General features: G+C 52.5%; 1 protein-coding gene across 4 annotated transcripts in view; it reads right to left on the bottom strand.

Annotated features, from left to right (window-relative positions):
* Positions 1-18,700, bottom strand: part of SHF (Src homology 2 domain containing F) — a 31,083-nt gene that overhangs the window by 4,685 nt on the left and 7,698 nt on the right. The window contains exons 1-6 of one of the 4 annotated variants that reach the window (XM_066343563.1): positions 16,934-17,458; positions 7,216-7,357; positions 4,841-5,047; positions 3,164-3,304; positions 1,747-1,918; positions 1,485-1,604 (exon numbers count right to left, since the gene is read on the bottom strand). In XM_066343563.1, the coding sequence (XP_066199660.1) occupies positions 1,485-1,604; positions 1,747-1,918; positions 3,164-3,304; positions 4,841-5,047; positions 7,216-7,357; positions 16,934-17,431 (1,280 nt within the window). In that variant the 5' untranslated portion in view covers positions 17,432-17,458. Of the gene's footprint in view, positions 1-1,484; positions 1,605-1,746; positions 1,919-3,163; positions 3,305-4,840; positions 5,048-7,215; positions 7,358-10,505; positions 10,639-16,933; positions 17,459-18,700 lie in introns of those variants that run through there. The other 3 variants (XM_066343566.1, XM_066343565.1, XM_066343564.1) reach the window with 3 other exon arrangements.

The following is an 18,700-nucleotide window of genomic DNA, read 5'->3' as shown; positions in this document are numbered from 1 at the left end:
AAGAAACCTAAGAGGTAACCATTAACGTGTCTTGCAAATGGCGAAACCAAAGCCTGGAGAGGTTAAAGAGTTTGCCTAGCCTGACCAGGCAGTGGCACAGTGGATAGAGCGTCGGACTGGGATGCAGAGGACCCAGGTTCGAGACCCCAAGGTCTCCAGCTTGAGCATGGGCTCATCGGGTTTGAGTAAAGTTCACCAGCTTAAACCCAAGGTCGCTGGCTTGAGCAAGGGGTTACTCCATCTGCTGAAGGCCCACGGTCAAGGCACATATGAGAGAGCAATAAATGAACAACTAAGGTGTCGCAATGAAAAACTGATGATTGATGCTTCTCATCTCTCTCCATTCCTGTCTGTCTGTCCCTATCTATCCCTCTCTCTGACTCTCTCTCTGTCTCTGTAAAAAAAAAAAAGTTTGCCTAGAGTCACATAGCTAGTTTTATTAAACCTAAGAATAAAGCCCAGGTTATGACTACAGTCTGGCATTTTTTTATTATCTTTAAATTAAGCTGAATAATTATGTTCAAATGTATCTGTTTAGTAGTCCTAAATTTCCATATATTTTGGATTTGTTTGAAGTGGGGGTATATCTATACTCTAATCCCCCCAGAAAATGTAATAGGAAGTGGTACAGACGCTCCAGTAGTGGTGGGGGGATGTGAATGGACACACCACCCTGACAGGCTGCCAGGTGGCGTACAGGGTGTACCAGGTGGAACTCCTGAGTGCAAGGAGAGGCCTCGCCATCCTATCAGGAGAGCCTGGGAGGCCAGTGCTGGCCTGTGTATCTACTCCCTGGGAGGAACACTGATGGGAAGGGAGGACCCTGCCTCCCCCACCTCTTCTAGGATCCTTTAAAACTCAGTTGTCAGCCACTAGCAACCAGACCTCCTGCCCACTTCTTCAGAATAAACAAGAGTGGCTTTGTGCCTACTGCCCTCCCTCCTCCCAGGACCCAGCCTCCATCTCACCCTATAGATCCTTTCAGACAAAGTTCCTATCTCCTTGCCTGTGCTTCTAGAACATCTCCAACTTCCATTAATGATGATGGTGATGATAACTAATTAAGCACTTAGCACTATGCTAAGTGCTTCCCATATATTGTTTAATTTAATCCTTCCCTATAAGGTAGATATCATTTCCTCACTTTGTAAGAAAACTGAGGCTCAGAGAGGTTAAGGGGACCCCAGGCCACACCACTAGTAAGTGACAGAACCCTTCTGAGCTGGACACTAACTCAACTATTTTGCCCAAGAAACTGAGCTCCTGGAGAGCTGGAGCTGACTCAGATCTCTCCAGATCCTCAGGCCTGGCCCAGAGCTGGCAAATGTTCATGGGGGATGGGTTCTCCCCAGCTTGGCCTGCCACGGGGGTGGAATATTGGAGCCTCCTTCTATCCTTGTGGTTGTCTTCCCACTGGTTATCCTTGGTGCCATCCTGCCAGGCTAATCCTGCCTGAAAGCTGCCAGCCAGCTCGCCCCACTCACTTGAGGGACAGGGAGAAGTCATTCTTGCTGGTCTCACTGTTGCGCACCAGGTAGCTGGCCTCTTTGCACAGCCGGAGCAGGTTCTCGGCATCTGTTCGACTGATGGCCCCATGGTACCAGCTGAGGATGAGAGAGAGGAAGGGGGGCATCTCTGCTGGGTCCCTAGCTGACCAGGCCCACCCATTCTGGGGGTTTGCTGTAGGCAAGCCAGTTCTAGGAAGGGAAGGGAGAGGAGAGTCTCCAGCTGGACACAGACACTCACACCTGGTTTTCCAGAGGCAGTGCTGGGTCTGTCCACTCCCCCAGGGGGCTGCTGGGCTCCACGCTTAGGGGCTTGGCTGACTTGACGTTCCCTGCAGAGAGTCGGGGAGGTACACGCCCCTTCTCCTCCCGGCCAGGTGACAGGCAGCTCTTCTCAGATCCTTCAAACTGGGCTGTGGGGAATACACCATAGACTGAGGACCCTAGAGGTAGAGTGCTACAGAATAGCCAGTGCCCCACTCCCATCCCCTGCCAAAATGGGTCAAAGGCATGTTCTAGAAGGGCTGGACATGCTATGGGCCTGACTGACTCTAGGACGGAATTCTGGGGCCATCCCCACCCAGGCGGGGGGGGGGGGGGGGGCTCAGCCCTCCTGTGCCACACACAGTGACAGTGCGGGGAGAGGAGCAACAAGAGAAACCACTTAAGCTTCTCCCTCCGGAGCAGCAGACTGCCTTCCCCTATCCCATCCTTCTCAGGGTGGCTTCAGAGCTGATAATATTGTTTCTTTCTCCTCCTCCGAGTTCATTACCGTTCTTCAAATCACCCTGCCAAGCCATTCTGTAGAAATGACTTATCGATCTAAGAACAATTATCCGATTCCCCTCGGTGCCATCTTGACAGGCTAATCGTGCTCAAAGCCGCCAGCCGGTCCACCCCTCCCCCGCCCCCAAGGTCGAAGCCCACAGGCTCCCCGCCACCCCCTCCCTCCAGAAGCCCAGGGGAGGTGGCTCTGCCCCCCCAGACCAGGGCAGTCCTGACTGCTGAGCCTGCACAAGGGACTGCTGAAGCCAGTGGTCCACATGGACACACAGGCACACAGGCACAGGTGACAAAGATCCTCTTTCATCCTGTATGTACAAAACACCCACACACTCAGACACAACTGTACAAGCAGGTGCTCAGGCCTCTGTGCACACACATAGATGCACACACACCCTTGGTGCCCATTCACGGTAAAACTGGACGGAGATGAAATGTCTACTGCCTTCTTTCTCCCCACTTGGACTATTTTTCTCTCTTGGCAGCATTTTCTATCCCTTCTTGTCTTTCAGTCACGGATCAGATACTTCCTGTGCTAGCTAGTATCCCCCCACGCCCACCCCAGGAGTCATTTGCATTGCTGAAGGACCTGGTAGGGCAGAGCTCTACCCAAAGAAGTGAACTTAGAATAGTGGATTTATGTGGCTTGGTGAGGGAAAATACTTGGAAGGGATCACCCTTAGGAGACACCTTCCCCATACCTTTGGGGAGGAGGGGGATGTGTGCTTTGTCCCTTCCTTCTTCCTCCAGGAAGAGAGGGATTCTTCCTGGGTTCTTCAAACCCTGCCCTACCTCTTAGCTCCTCCAACACAAGCCTGCAGACCTACGGAGTGAGAGGACATGTCACCCTGGCCAGAAGCCCCCACAGGACCCACCGCTGCTGTCTTCCAGGCTGGGCTCGGGGAGGGGTGAGGCTGGACCGGAGATGTCCCTGTCCCCGTCAGGCAGGGAGGGGCTGCTGTCCAGCTGTCCCACCGGTGGAGGCCACGGTAGGTCTTTGATGACCTTAATGTCAACTGGAGCCAGTAGCAGCAGGGAGAAGAGAGACAGACAAGGACAGAGACAGAGACAGAGAAAGGCAGAGGTTGAGACACCAAAACCCAGAGCCAGGACACAGAACAGCCTAGAAAGGAGGAGGGTCAGAGTTGAGGCAGGGGAAGTTTCAGAATGGGAAGCAGGCCTCTCAGAGGGCTGGGCAGAGCCACACTGACCACACTGGGCTGGCAGGGTCAAAGTGTGGAAGGCTCAGCTTGCAAACTGCAGAATGCAGGGTCCTGCACTGTCAGTCCTGTGGGTCCCCTTCATTTGACCTCTCACACACCTCAAGGAACCAGAGGGACCAGGAAAGGAGGAAGAGAGGGACAAGGCGCTGCCCACACCCCCAGCACCAAGCCCAGCTTCCCTCAGCCTCCTGGCACCTCCAACCTTGCCTCCCTTCCTCCTTTTCCCACAGCCTAACTGAGACAGCCAGTTTCAGGCCGTCAGGAATACTCAGATGTGGGGGCAAATGTCTTAGTGAGATTTACCCCCACACCCTAAATCCTGAGCCTTGACCATTAGAAGAGTGAAGCCACTGGCGGCTCCAGGACTAACAGGGTTTCCTAATGACAAGCATAGATTTTCCCATTAAGCAATCCAAACAGTATTGATTCTCCAAGGAGACTTCTGGAGATAAACGGCCCATCCTCAATGGTGCGTGCTTTACAGGAAACAAATTAGAAACCTGTGGTTTCTCAGTCTGGCTGCCAGGGTGGGGAGGACTGGGCAAAGAGCTGGGTCCAGCTCCAAGATGAGCCTTTTGCCCAAGGAGTTAGGGGCACATGGAAATGGGAAGGAAGTCTAATAGCATTTAAGTCCTTTGTGTTCTCACCGAATCAAGGATCCAGGAGCTAAAGCTGTGCTCGTACTCCAGGCTCTTGTGTCCCCCTGCCCCAAACTCTGCAAACAACCAATATACACCTCTCCATGCCAGACTCCAGGCCTGGGGTGGCCATTCGGGTATTCGGTACAGAAGAAACCTGTCCTCACTCAGCAAAGGGGATTTCTCACAGCATCCCTCCCCACTGCTTCCCAGAAATCCCTCTGGGAGTAGGCACCCCGATCTGGCAAGGCCTACCACTGGGAGACACAGCCCTCTAACTCAGGGTTGGTATCTCTAAAAGTTACACAGGCAGCTGTTTTCATTGTCTGAAGTATTAAATGCCTTCTTTTGTTAAGTGTAAGTATTTAACATATGCCACAAATTTTATAATTTTGTTTGGAACTTCTTTATTTTTAAATATACCCAGTCCCCCAAAAGATGGAAATGGCCAGCCTCTTGGCCTCCGAGAGGTGGTGATGCAGGGAGAGGCCTTCATCCTTCTCTGTGCCCATTCCCTGACCCTGCACACATGCTGCGTCCACACTGCCAGCGCACAGCTCTGTGGCACGGACTCCACTACACTTCCCTCCTCGGCCTCCCCTGGTCCCAGGGCTCCACTCTTTCCATTCCCCTGAGCCTAGAAAGCTGCTCAGAGGCCCCAGCAGAGCTGCCCAATCCACCCAGGACTCACCAGCAAAGGCTTTGGAAATCCGCTCCTTCTTCCACTCCCAGGGCTGGTCATACTCCTCCGGGGGCCTCTCATCATCCTCAGGCAGGCGGGACTCCCGAGGCCAGGGGGCCCCCTCACCCTCTGGGGTGGCCCCCTCCTCCTCTGGCTCATAGGGTGTGTCGTACAGAGGCAGGGGCTGAGCCGCAGTCTCCTTGGAGCCCCGGATCTCTACCAGGCAAGGCAGGAGGGGAGGTGTGAGCGCAGCCCTGGCTGCTGGCTCAGTGCCCCAGCAGTGCTCCCAGGTTATGAGTCAGGCCTCCTTCAGAGGAGATGCTGCTGGCTCCAGTGCACACATCCAGGGTCCCTCTCCCTCAGAACACCTCTGAGTTTCCAAAAGCATGGGACCCAGCAGAGGCAGGGGCAGAGAGGAACCAGAGTGAAAGACAGAAAAAAGATCTGGCAATGGCCAGCCAGGGCTGCGGAGCTGGGGCTTACACATTTAGGAAACCAAGGCAGGGTCCTCTCCTAGTCCGTCTCCTCCTTGCTACCAAAGCCATTTATTTCCTGACATCCCGAGTGATTCTATTTCACGGTCTGAAAATCCTTCTTTGTTGCTCAGATCCTGCTGACCACCCCATCCCTGAAACTGTCCCCTTTGACAAATCATTTTCATGGACTGTCCTCTCTGATCACCACATTTGGTCTCTTTCCCTGGATCCTCTATTGGTCTCTGTTTCCCAAGGCCAAGTTTTACTCATTTCTCCCGACCCTCACTCCTTGAACTACCTGCCCAGTCTCATGGGACCCTTTGCATCTATGTTTCCAACTGCCATAAAGATGTTTCACTTCAATGTTTCAAACTCACCACCTTCCCCAGAAGTTCTAGTCTGTTTTGTGATTCTCTTTTTGGGATCTCTGGACCCAGTGAAACTCTGATAAAAGCTATGAAGCCCGCCAGAAAAATGTACAAATTTTCTTATCAATTCCAGTGCACTCACGGACCTCCTAGGGGGTCACACCCCTCTGACCTAAATATGGTGGCCACCGTCTCAGCTGCTCCAGTTGTGTCCACTGCACTGTATTCCTTGGTCCTGGCCCTCCTTCGTTCTCAGAGTCTGAACTGTTCATTGCCAATGCCTGATGAGCCTCGCCCTCATCTCTCCACATCTAGGTTACTGCTAGGGCGAACCTCTATCCTCAGCTCCTGTTTCATGGGGTCCATGGAATAACACTGCTGACTGCTCTCTGTCCCCTCTGCCTCCTCTCTCAAGGAGGGAGAGCAGCTTATCTAATTTGCCTTCTTACAGAGAAGAGAACATTCTGGTTCTTTCTCCTCCTGTCCCCGTGCAGGGGCCTACAGCTGTCCTACGTTGCCCAAGCCTGAGTGGGCAAGTCTGATTCTGTGCGGAAGAACTAAGAAGCCCATTGTGGTGACCTTGCTAAGTAATGTTCTCCAATCACCTTTACCAGTAATAAAGCTGACATTGTTATCTCTATCTTTCTGTTTCCTTGATCTTATTTCTCAATTATTTCCAAGATCCAGAGGGGAAAAAAGAGGCGTTGATTATTGGTTCCTTAAAGCCTCGGTAATTTCCACAATAGCCTGCTAACTCATCTTTCTAACACTCAATTCTTCTAGTCTGTTCTGTACACCAAATCCTCTGTAATCTTCTTAAAATACCATATTTTTCCTATTCCTTTCTTGCTCAAGAATCCATAATATCTGCCCTCCCATTTTTGGAGCCAGTCCAAACACCTCATTGTTCCAGCCTTCCAGGCCTTTCATGGCCCTCTTGGCCTCTCTCATCTTGCCTCTCCTGTGAAGCCAGCAGAGATTATTTGCCCCTGAACAAATTTTCCTTTCATCCTGCCTTGGGGCCTCGGCTTAGCCCGACTCACCCCTTTCCTTCTTACTGACTCTCCCGTTTGGGCTTTCCCTGGACCCTTTCTTGTCTCTGTTCCCCAGGGCCAGGTCTTATTCATTTCTTCCTGCCCTTCCTGCCCTCGCTCCTTGAACTACTTGCCCACTATCATGGGCATGGCATCTGCATTTATAGTCATGAGTTTCCAATTGCCATGAAGAGGATTCACTTTCACATCACATCTTGCCCTCCCTAACTATCCCAAATGCTTCCATCTGTCTGATCTTTGGTTGTGTGGCCTTCTCGACTATCTCAAGTCTCAGGTACCACAAATCACGGCTCCTTCTCCAAAAGTGACTATCTTGAAAGCAGTGGTTACCCTCCCTGAGGACCCAGCAGAGGCCATTGTCCATATTTTCTAAAGACCAAGGAATCAGTTCTTAGACTTGTGGGTCCTAGAGCTTGTCTTGCAGATATTGAAGCCTCAGGGAACACTGCCCCCTCCCCAGCACTCTCTCTGAGTCCATCACTCACCGGCCATCATTTTTTGGGCCTCATAGGGCTCCATGTAGCCATCATTTTCTGGGACCTTCTCTGGGGCTCCTGAAGCTCCTACTGGGCCATCACCAGTCTCCTGGACATCAAACGGGTCCGCATAGTCTTCTAAGATTGCCAACTGTGGGAAAAGAGCAGGCTTCAGACACCAGAGACAACTGTTCTTCTCCCCAGATGCCAATCCATGGGAGCAAGAGTCCTGGGCAGGCTGCTTAGACTCAGAGCCCCAGGTTCCCAAGGGCAGGCTCTGAGCTTAGATGGGGACAATCTCTGGCTCTTCCTTTACAGGGGAGACCCCCACTAGGCTGCCAAAGAGTGTATGGACTTCCTTTTCTGTTAATTGTTGTGCCTCTGGGTCTTGTCCCACTTAAATGGCCAGGATGAGGCTCTGGGCCTTAAGGCTTGCCTCAGTTAAGATCCAGGCAGGGCAAGAACTTGTACTAGGGGTTTAACAGAAGGGATTAATTCAGAGAACTGGTCACAAAGTTGTTAAAAGAGTTCACAGAGTGGGCAGGGTACAGTAGGCAGCTTGGAGATTAGCTTGGTCTATGCTACCAGTGCGTTACCAGATGCTGAATAAATATATATTTGCTGACCATCAAGAATAGAAAGACTCACTTTATGTCACACTTCTGCTGTTCATCTGTATAACATCCATCATATTGTTGTGTAGGTGTTATAAACCCCATTATAAGGCAATGGAGGCTCAGAGCAGGTAGGGGGCAACATGGCCAAGACTATTACACGTAAGTGGGGAAACAGGATTGGAACCTGTGCCCTTTGTAAAAAATCATGCTGCCAACCAGCCACCAGTGGGCATCCTGACTGTCCCAGGAGAAAGACCGCCTTAGGACAGTTATGAGGAAAGCCAAGGTTCTGAAACCCCCGGGGCTCCTACAAGACAGAAACAGGAAAGGCCTGGTCCTGGCCCTGCACATCCCACACTTTCTCCCACTCCAGTGGCTCATGGCCACCCCTCTGTCCCTGTTCTCAGTCAAGGCGGAGGGAACCACAAGCTGCACACCCTGCAGAGGAGTTCAAGGTGCTCAGGGTGGGGCACAGCTGAGGACAATAGAGCCTTTCTCCAAGCTGGGCACAGGTTCCTGGGGGGCAGGGAGGAGAGGACTGGCTGAGGCAGAGCCAGAGCCCAGCCCACCCAGAGCTGTCCGCCCCTCAGGGGAGCCCTGCAAGTGGGTTGACAGGCATTGCAAAGGGGTGGCTCTAGGGCCAGCAGCATGGGAGGGGCCACTCCTGCCTCTCCCCCATTCTCGGTGTAGGCTTTGGTTCTGGGCCAAGATTCCACAGATCAGGACTGCGGGAGCCAGTGGGGCATGGAGGCTGTAGGAGTGACCCCTGTGCCCTCGGTTAGAGGATCTGAGACCCCCCCCCCCCACCCAGCAAGGCAGAGATGGAAAAAAGAAACTTTCTACCTCAGAAAGTCCTTCTTGCTTGACCAAGTGGTGGCGCAGTGGATAGAGCGTTGAACTAGGATGCGGAGGACCCAGGTTCGAGACCCCGAGCTCGCCAGCTGAAGCGAGGGCTCATCTGGTTTGAGCAAAGCGCATCAGCTTGAACCCAAGGTCGCTGGCTCGAGCAAAGGGTTACTCGGTTTGCTGTAGCCCCACAGTCAAGGCACATATGAGAAATCAATCAATGAATAACTAAGGAACTGCAATGAAGAACTAATGTTTCTCATCTCTCTCCCTTCCTGTCTGTCTGTCCCTATCTGTTCCTCTCTCTGACTGTCTCTGCCACAAGAAAAAAAAAAAAGAAAGCCCTTCTTGATGTTCCTTGGATTAGACATTGCAAGCCCCGCTAAATGTCTTGAAAGCATGTCCCAAAGGCTCCTACCACCTCATCCTTCAGTTCTTCAGCCCTCCCCTTATTCCACTTTGTTCTAGTCAAACCACCCAGCTCTTTTCCTCCCTCAAATTTCTGCCTGCTTCTGAGAAGACCACTATCTCACATCTTCCTAACACACAACCAGATCATCCACTAGCCTGGAGCTCTTTGTCATTTTTATCTCTCCAGCTCCAGAAGCACCTGGCTCACAGTAGGTGCTAGAAAATGTTTCTATTAGAAAATATTTCAGCCTTAGCCAGTGGCTCAATGAATAGAGAGTCAGCCAGCATATGGACATCCCAGGTTCGATTCCCAGTCAGGGCACACAGGAGAAGCGACCATCTGCTTCTCTCCCCCTCTCTCTTCTCCTCACACAGCCAATGGCTCGATTGGTTTGAGCATAGCCCAGGGTGCTAAGGATAGCTCAGCTGATTCAAGCACAGGCCCCAGATGGAGTTGCTGGGTGGATCCTGGTCGGGGTGCAGGCAAGAGTCTGCGTCACTATCTTCCCTCCTCTCTCTCTCAAACAAAAGTGTGTGTGTGTGTGTGTGTGTGTGTGTGTGTGTGTATTACATCACCACCTATCTCCCTTGGAGGCCACCACACTTCATCCTCCTTCCTCTAAGAAGTAAGGAAAAGAAATCCACTCATCCCCTCCCACCACAGGCTGCTTCCTCCCAGGCTAGCTGGCACGCCTTCAGCTAGCCTCACCGCTTAACCAAGGCGGCTCTGGAGACAGCCTGTTGGGTACCCAGACCAGTCAGCACCCAGCCTCACACTCACACATGGCAGCTACTCAAAAGTAACTCAATCAACAGACATGCTATCTTTAAACCTTGCAATGGCTCTCCAGTGGCTGCAAAAAAAGCTTCCATAGTTAAAGAGATTTAAAGATTCCACTTTCCTCTTTGGTTTCTCTCTACCTGTCTCAGATCACTGTGTACCTGAAAGCTCTAGCTCTCTTTCTCACCTCAAGAGCTTTCCCTATGCTGGGATAAGATTCTTTCCTTTCTTCAGAAAGCCCTTCCATTCTCCCCCCAGGTCTGGCTAGGTGCCTCTGAGCTGGGCTGTCATCACGTGTGCAGTAAATACTCATTTTATTATCTGTCCTCCTGCAGACTGTGAGCCTCTAGCGGGCAGGAACCACAACATCTACTGCTAAATTCCCAGGGCGTGAAAGTGCTCAGTGAATATTGGTGAAATCACTTCACATAAAACAGGAAAAATGGACAAGATTTTCTTGTTCATTCAGAAAAGAGAGAAAGCATGAATCTGGGTGGGGGAGGGGAGTCAACCATGCTGATTCCCCCAACCCCACCCAGGAGACCCTGGAAGCTGCTCAATGAGCAGAAGCACCTGGCCCAAGCAACAACCGCTCACCCCCCACAAGCCACAGAGCCCTCCCCACCCCCCAGCCCTTCCCTCACCAAGCTTGGTCAGAGCTGCATGCAGCATTCTTCCCACTGGAGTTTTGGGCCAATGCCTAGAGCCACGACCCCTCCCAGGCTGGCGTGGGCCTCTCTAGCACCAGCCCTTGGTGTCTGTGGGCACCCAGGTGGCAGGTCTGCAGGCAGCTCAATGGCTCCTCTGTTCCACTCCTGGCTCCACACCCTGCTCCAGGAAGCCCAGGGTGCCCAGAGGAGCCACCCACGGGGCTGGGAGTCAGGAGTAGCAGCAGAGACACCTTCTGGGAAGCTGGGCAGGATGGGCACCTGTCCTGGGCACAGAGGACCCCTGTGATAGGCCAGGACTGCTTTCCCAGGTCATACAAGCCTGGTACACAGTGGATACTCAGTGCGCATTTCCTGGAGGCTTTCAGGCCTCCTTCTCCCCAGACTCACAGACTCTCAGATCCCCATTCACCTGAACTCTGACTAGCCAGTAGCAGCTGTAGGAGCAGGCTGTCGAGATTGGAATGGGCATCAAACCCTCAAGGGCAGAAGAGAGAAGTTAGCAGGGGAGGCACTAAGACCAGGGATGATATTTAGGCAAGTCCTGTGTTAGAATCACAATGCTGTTGAAATGCTGAACTACTGAATTTCCAAACTAGTAGGTAAGTAGCTGCTGCCCAGAGGGGCCCCTTGTTCCCAAACCTCCTGCCAACCAGATTACCTCCTTTCTATCATCCAGCAGGGTGCCTCTAGGAGCCAGCTCTTGTGCCTGCTCCACTGAGCAGCACCCCTCGAACAGCTGTCAGGCTTTGACTCTGCTTCCTGCCCAAGCCTCTCCTGAGGAATCTGGCAGGCCCAGCATCTGGTCTGACCTTCCACTATGCAGCTGGGCTCTGCTATGAGTCCCTGACCTCCGCCCCCTGCCCCCCCCATGGGGCCTGTGAGTCCAGAGGGAGCAAGGGAACAGACATCACAGGTTTTGGCTCTGCAAGCCCCCCCAAATCGACAAGTGCTCCTTTTCTCCATTTCTTTAGTTTACATTTAATGTCCGAAAGTCTCTGGTTTTTTATCTGTTAAAAGGGGATGGTATTAGTACCTACCTCATAGGAGTGGGAAGAGGATGATGAATGTAAAGTCCTTAGCTCAGAGGTTGGCCTGGAACCAGGGCTTAATAAATGTTGGGTCTGATAATCTCCTGATATAATCTTTTATATTCAGGCATTAAGAACCCAGGATTTAGGCATTTGTCCAGGGTGCACAGCTTGTAGCAGCAGAGGTGAGACTTGGATCCAGGTCTCCTCACTCTCAGTGCCTTGCCACAGATTTTTCATAAAATTTGGGAAGTGTAGCAACAAATACATGCTAGCATGTTAAAGGCTCTGAGAAGTCCTGTAGCAAAGATGGCAGTCTAATTTTGTTTAATTCAGCATTTGTCCAAAGTATTTTACTATGAAATCCTTTTCAACTGAAGGTTTGTCAGTTTGGGAAATGTTATACTATTTACCTGTCCTGAGACTGAACTTCTTGCACCTGCTGTTCCCACTTATTGGAATGTTCCAATTTTATCTCCCAGGGAAACTCCTTCACATGAAACAAATTGGTTATCATCCTTTCTAATTGCAAAGCAACGCCATGCTTGTAAAACATTCAAACATCACAGATATGCAATTGATGCTGCCACCCTTTTAAGGTGTGTCTGTGGCTACCTCAACACTGGATAGCAAGTGCTGGCCTTCATTATTCAGAAATTGGTGAACTCAGTCCAGAACGCACTCTTCCTTCCTTCTGAGTCTCCTTCCCCTTGTTCATTAGCAACTGCTATGTAGGGCTCCTCTCCACAAAGACAAGGGTCCCTTGCATGGTGCTGGCAGCCAGTCTGGGGTCAGACTGCCTGGCTTGGCAACTGCGGCTCTCCCACTTATAGCTCTGAAACCACTCAGGTGTGACCCAACATTCCTGTGCTTCAGTGTCCCTATATATGATATAACCTGGGGGTAATAACTAAATTTTCCTCATAGGGTTGTTGTAAGGTCAACTGGCTGGTATAAGTCAACCACTTCAAAACGGTACCAGGCACAAGGTAGGTGCTTAGTAAACGTTCACACCATTGTATTATTAAAGATAAAAAGACCAAATTCCTGGGTTGTCCAGGAGCTCACAGTGACAAGACACAAAACAAGCTCCAAAAGACTGAAGCTTCTTGAGGTGCTGTGAAGCCCCATATCTGGGACCCAGGCTCTGAAGGCACCACAGGCTCACTGCACAAAGTGATTGGGCCTGCCTCCGCTGTCACGTATCACACTGGGTCTGTCGTGAGGGCAACTGGAGTGTGCAGCAGGTACCCCCTCCAAGCCCAGGCCCCAGCCATGGTCCCATTCCCATCCATGGTCCACAGGGTCCCAGCTGTGCCCGGCTCCCAATGGGCAGAGTGCCATGGCTGAGGTGTCACCAGTCACTGGACAAGCCAAGAAGCCAAAGATATCTTGTAGAGGGAGTGAGTGCCACACTGTGAGGAGGCAGCAGTGGGTAGAGTGTACAGGCCTCGGGTCTCAGCCCTCTCGGAAGCACCATCAGTAGCACAGACGGCCAGGTCAGGTCGCAAAGGGTTAAGACGTCTAACTGCACCGCAAAGGTCCCTATCTGGACCCTTCTCTTCCCCTCCCTCTACTTCCACTGGAGGTTCATGTGCGAGATAAACAGATCAGACCTCCAGACTCTGTGGAAGTCACAAGGTAAATAAAAGCAAATTCAAAAAAGTCAAGTTCCAGGTCTTCTGGGTGGTGAGTCCCTTACGGTGCCTAGATGTCACTTAATGATACATAAACACTCAGTGAACACTGGGTAAGGGAGGGCCTCTACCTGCCCTCCTTACCCCAGGGAAAGTATGTCTTGTTTGATTTCCAACACCAGACTCTCTCCTTCACTTTACTATACTCTTCCTACCTGTCTGTTCACTCATTCTGAATTTGGGCCTGGAGGACCCAAGTCCATGTGGATACCATCTATGAGGTACACCTCTTTTTTTAAGTTCTTAATATTTTGAGCCCTGTGAACCCATGTGAGAATCTGAGAGATGTGAGCTTTTTCCCAGAAAGAGGCTCATGTACCCAAATACCTGCATAATTTCTAAAGGTTCACGAATCCCCAAAACACTTCCATGAGCTAAGAACAAGAGCCCCAGTTTCACTTCATACAGGGTGCCTGCTTATTGTTCCTATCACACCTCTCTCTGACACACACACATCATACACACACATGCACACACGCATATCCTGGCATGATGGAGGCAAAGGACACACAGACAGCTCAAGGCTTCATCCCGTCAGGGTCTGTTTCCCATGCCCATCCCCCTTTCATAGACCAGATTTTTCCTGTTGAAGGTCTGAGAAAAGGGAGCAAAGGAGGGGAAGGCTACCTCTCTGACCCCTCTGTCAGAACATGGCCTGGCTGCTAGAAAGGGCCCAGTGCCATGAGGGAGCTCTTCCTAGGGCCAGATGGCGAGTCCTTGCCTTCCCACCCCATGCAGGGCGCGGCTCCTGCTGCTCCCACACCTGTCCTGCCAGGCCTGCCCAGATGGCTACCCTTGTACCCCTGCCAACTGCAGCACTGGGTCTCAGGGTGGGCCAACAGCCAGAGCCCTGCATGGGGGGAAAGATAATGGCCCAGAGCCCTCTGGGCCTCTCAGAGTCTTGTCTAAGTCCCCATTCTCTCCTACTCCATACTCACTGAGCTCATTTCCCCTCAATCTCTCTGGCTCATTACAGAAACATTTCCACCCATTTCATCAAACTCACAACCCAGCCCCTCAGAGGGTTCTGACGCACCCAGAACCAGTCACTGGGCTCCAGGAGAAGGAGAGAAATTGGCCAGCTTGAAGCACATCCGGATCCCCAATCCCCACCTCACCTCAGGAAGTGACCCAAAAGCAACAAGCTAGGAGAATTTGCAGGGCTGAGAGGAGGGAGAACAAGGAATAGGGAGAAAGCAGCCACATAGAACAGAAAAACTGGCTCAGCACCACCTCAAGGGCCAGAGCCAGGGCAGTCACTGTCCAGGGGCAGCAACTCTGCGTGAGCTCTGCAGGCATGTGCTGACACTGGACTAAGGGTAAGGCAGTGGTCCTCAACCTTTTTGGGCCACGGACCGGTTTAATGTCAGAAAATATTTTCACGGACTGGCCTTTAGGGTGGGACAGATAAATGTAACCAAGACAAGCGTCAAGAGTGAATCTTAGACAGATGTAACAGAGGGAATCTGGTAATTTTTTTAAAATAAAACATCATTCAGACTTAAATATAAATAAAATGGAAATAATGTAAGTTATTTATTCTTTCTCTGCAGACCGGTACCAAATGGCCCACGGACTGGTACCAGTCCACAGCCCGGGGGTTGGGGACCACTGGGGTAAGGGACTCAGGTACCTCATCAAGGATCCTCCTAAATGAAGACTCTGGGATCTGGCAAACCCCGCTCCTTAAAGGGGTGGAGCTACTCTCTCTGAATGGTGAGAGACTCCAGGTCAGAGCTCAGTGGAGATAGCATCCTTGCCCCTGGACCATCTTAGATGGCATCTTGGGTCCTTCTCATCACACCCAGTAAAGAAACCATAGATTCTGTGGCTCCCAGGAGATCCTGCTGGATTTTTTTCCTGTTCCTGCAGTTGCAAAGAAATCAGATATCTCTTGTACCCCAAGGTCTGAACAGCCCACAGATCACAGAGCTGACTCAGGGTGAGGCATAGATGCCCTCAGTGAGAGGAGGCTGTAGGTCTCTGCATGGCTGTGTGGGCACAGCACCTTCATTGTAGGGTCTTTGTGGGGAAATGTACAAGGGGAATCTTTGACCCTCGGGACACCTTGGCAATGGACAGCCACCATTCAGGATGTATTTATGCACACTCCTTTATGCCAAGCATTGTGTCAATCACTTGGAAGACACAGACATGAGGAAAATATAGTCATTGTCCTGGAGGAGCCCATAGCTTGGTGGGCAAGCTATTAAGCCATTCCAAGAGAAAGAGGGCCAGGAACAGCTCAGGCCCATGTGCCAATGGGTTATGAACATGGAGGAGACTAACTGATCAATAATAAGAACAAGGCCTAAAGATCCCTCTGACTTATTGCCACCACCACCATCACATCACCCAAGAGCGGGGGAGAATTCGGAAAAAGAGCAGACTAAGGACATGTGAAGAAAGCACAGCTTCCTTCTGCAGGCTAAGGATCCTAACACAGGACGGGCAGCCATGCCTCATAGTAAGAACTAGGGGAAAAAAATAATTCACATTCCTGAGGCTTCTGCTCCGATCCTGACACATCTCTTATCCAACAAATCAGGCAGAATGGCACTCTCAACCCTGGAACCAGTGGATTCAGACAGCAACTTTGCTCTTCAATAAAACTGTTCTCTGAGGAGGAGAGGGGAATAAGCCCCAGAGCTGAGCTCCCAGGAGTAAGTAAATAGGGACAACAGAGCCAGAGCGGCCCAGAATCATAGAATTTAGGGCTAGAGTGTCCAGGGGATGGCATTTAGCTGTCAAGGAGAGACAGGCCTAACTGAGGTTGGGTAGGGGGTGGCTTCTCCACCAGTGCCCTCTGAAACACAGCTGGGTGTTCTCAGGAGCAGTGAATGCCCAATTCTCCTCTCTACCCCAAGCCTGCTGATCCACGAGAGGCTCTAGCCACCCTCAGAATGAACCAGGGGAGTGGGAAGCCAAGAAGAGAAGATGAGTGGTCTCTGTTGCTGAGCCCCTTCTGGGCAACAGGTTCTGGGAACGGATTGTCCCCACACCTGGGGACACAAGGGAAGGAGTGCAGTAGTGGGCCTGCCTGAACCTCAGTGGTCAGCATCCTTCGCACAGAGCTGCATACTGCCTGTTTCGGTTTTCTGAGAGCAACAGTCCACCCAGCTCCAGTTACTGGGTGAGGCAAAAGCCAGCTCTTGCTGTGTCCACAGGGAAAAGCCTCAGCCTTCACCTCCTTCCTGAGGCTTCAGCACCTGCAAGGATGCTTGGACTCCCAGAGGAGGAGAAGGAGAGGAGCTTTGTGCTGCCCTGGGGGGAGGGGTCAGAGATCAAAGGGCAGTGAGCTGCTGCTCCCAGTGGGCAGAAAAGCCACAGAAGGGAGGGGGGCGCTAAAATCCCGTTAGAAAAGGGCTGGCTGATTAGGCTCCAGTGGGCTGCAATGAGGAAAGCAGAGCTCCGGAGGGGGAAGGTCACCAAGTCCTGGAACGATAATAGGGTATAGAGGCAGAGTTGGGGGCATACGTCCCAGATTAGTAGGTCGAGCATCTGAACAAAGGTGGATGAAGGCTCCGAGCCCCGGGGTCAGGGGCTTACATCGTGTCTGCCAGGAACCGTGACACCGAGGGGCCCGGCCCCGGGCAGGCCACCTTTGTCCCTCTCGAAAGCCCTAGACCACCAACTACCTCTCCTCCTGGACACCCTCGCCCGTCGCGGCACTTACCCTGTCGCTGCTGGCTGGGGGTCCAGAGATCCGCTCCTCGGGCGGGGGCGCTGGGGGACCAGGGGTCTCGACCCGAATAAGGCGGTGTGGGGGCGAGCCGTGGCGCGGGGGCGGCGTGGGGCCGGGGACCGCAGGGGTAGCTAGGGCAGCAGAGCCGGACGGTCCCCCGGAGTAGGGGTCTTCAAAGTCACGCTCCCTCTGCAGCCGGTAGGCTGCCAGGATGTCCGGGGGAGGCGCAGGGGGTGCGGCCGGGGAGGGTACAGGGGGCCGGTAGTCCGGCTCCGGGGGCGCCGGCTTGCCCCCACCTCCGCCACCGCCTCCCCCACGGAAGCTTAAGTGCTCCCGGAGCCACTTGGCCACTCCGCCACTGCCACCCCCTCCTGGGCCGGCTCCGGCACCCCCGGCGCCCCGGCGCGAGCCTCCCGGGCCGCTCCCCGCGCTCCCCTGAGCCCGCGGCCCGGGCCCGGAGCCCGCAGGAGGAGCTCCACTCAGTAACATGGGTCCAGCCAGACTAAGCTGGCGGAGCGCTGTGGTCTTGCTGGGGGCGGGGAGGGGGCGGAGCTCCGCTGGGCGGCGGGAGGGGGCGTGGCTAGTCAGTAACAAGGGAGGGGCGGGGTTCCGCTCCTTAACTGGTGGACCCAGCCGAGAAGAGGGGCGCGGATTTACAGCGGTGTGGATTCACGAGAAGTGAAGCGGACGACCCCAGGACAGAATCGTAATTCCCCTACTGAAGATGAATCCTCCACGTGTCGCCAAGCGTGCGCCTATGGGGGCGCACCTGTCCCTATCAGTTCTCCCTCCCCAGCTTTCAACTCGCTTGCGACGCCAAAAGAGGAACCGCCCCCCCCCACCCGATCAGGCACTTCTGCCACTCCCACATTCTTCCCCAAGGCCCCCTCACTGGGAAATAATATCCTAGGAGGAAAAGCTAGAGAAAGCGAGGAAGCGGGCTGTTCCCTAAGATGTGTCTGTAATACCCTTCCCTCGTGGGAGCCCCACTTACCTCCTCCCATCCAACTGTTCGCACCATACAAACTCGAACCCACATTGCTTCCAAGCCAGACAGACACATCTCCCATCACAGACAATCAACTTACCAGAGTCACCCGCTTCTTCTGTCGTTTTCACACACTTCCTTCTCACACGCAAACAACCCCTGCATAAACGCCTATCGTCCACGGGAGCACCGCTTGGAGCAGGCCCACCCGGCTCTGACTGTAGCGCACGCACACGCAGAAATCACTTTAAGTCACATCCCGGGTTTCATTGTCAATCAGATTAGTGACAGAATAGAAACAGACAAGTCAATAAATCAAGTCTAAAAACAATTCCAATGTTGTCTATCACAAGCTTCTTATCCTAAGGCTCGCATGCTGAAGCCATAGGCATTTTTATCTTAAAAGTAAAGCCAATTTCTCCCCAGAAATGCTGTAGCCCTGAAGCAGACGCCAACATTAGCCTGTGGCTCTGCTGGAGAGGTAGCAGCTTTACCTCACCATCATCCCCTGGGCACTGCCTCAGTGTCTTCCTCACTTTCAGATTCATATCTGCCTTCTGAGGAAGCGAAGAACCCAGTAAGGCCCCAAAGGAGACTCAAAGCTGGGAGAGTAGAAAACGATGGGATGAGAAAACTGAGATTCCCCTAGGATTCCCAGGGCCCCCGGTCTCAAAATATTGAGTTTCTACTTCATGCATATTCTAGTTGGTGTTATAGGACAGTGCTTCTCAAACTTTAATGTGAACATGAATTCTCTCAGGGAACTATTC

Source organism: Saccopteryx leptura, chromosome 6 (genome assembly GCF_036850995.1).
Source record: "Saccopteryx leptura isolate mSacLep1 chromosome 6, mSacLep1_pri_phased_curated, whole genome shotgun sequence".
NCBI lineage: Eukaryota > Metazoa > Chordata > Mammalia > Chiroptera > Emballonuridae > Saccopteryx > Saccopteryx leptura.
This window is presented reverse-complemented; position numbering and strand designations above follow the sequence as displayed.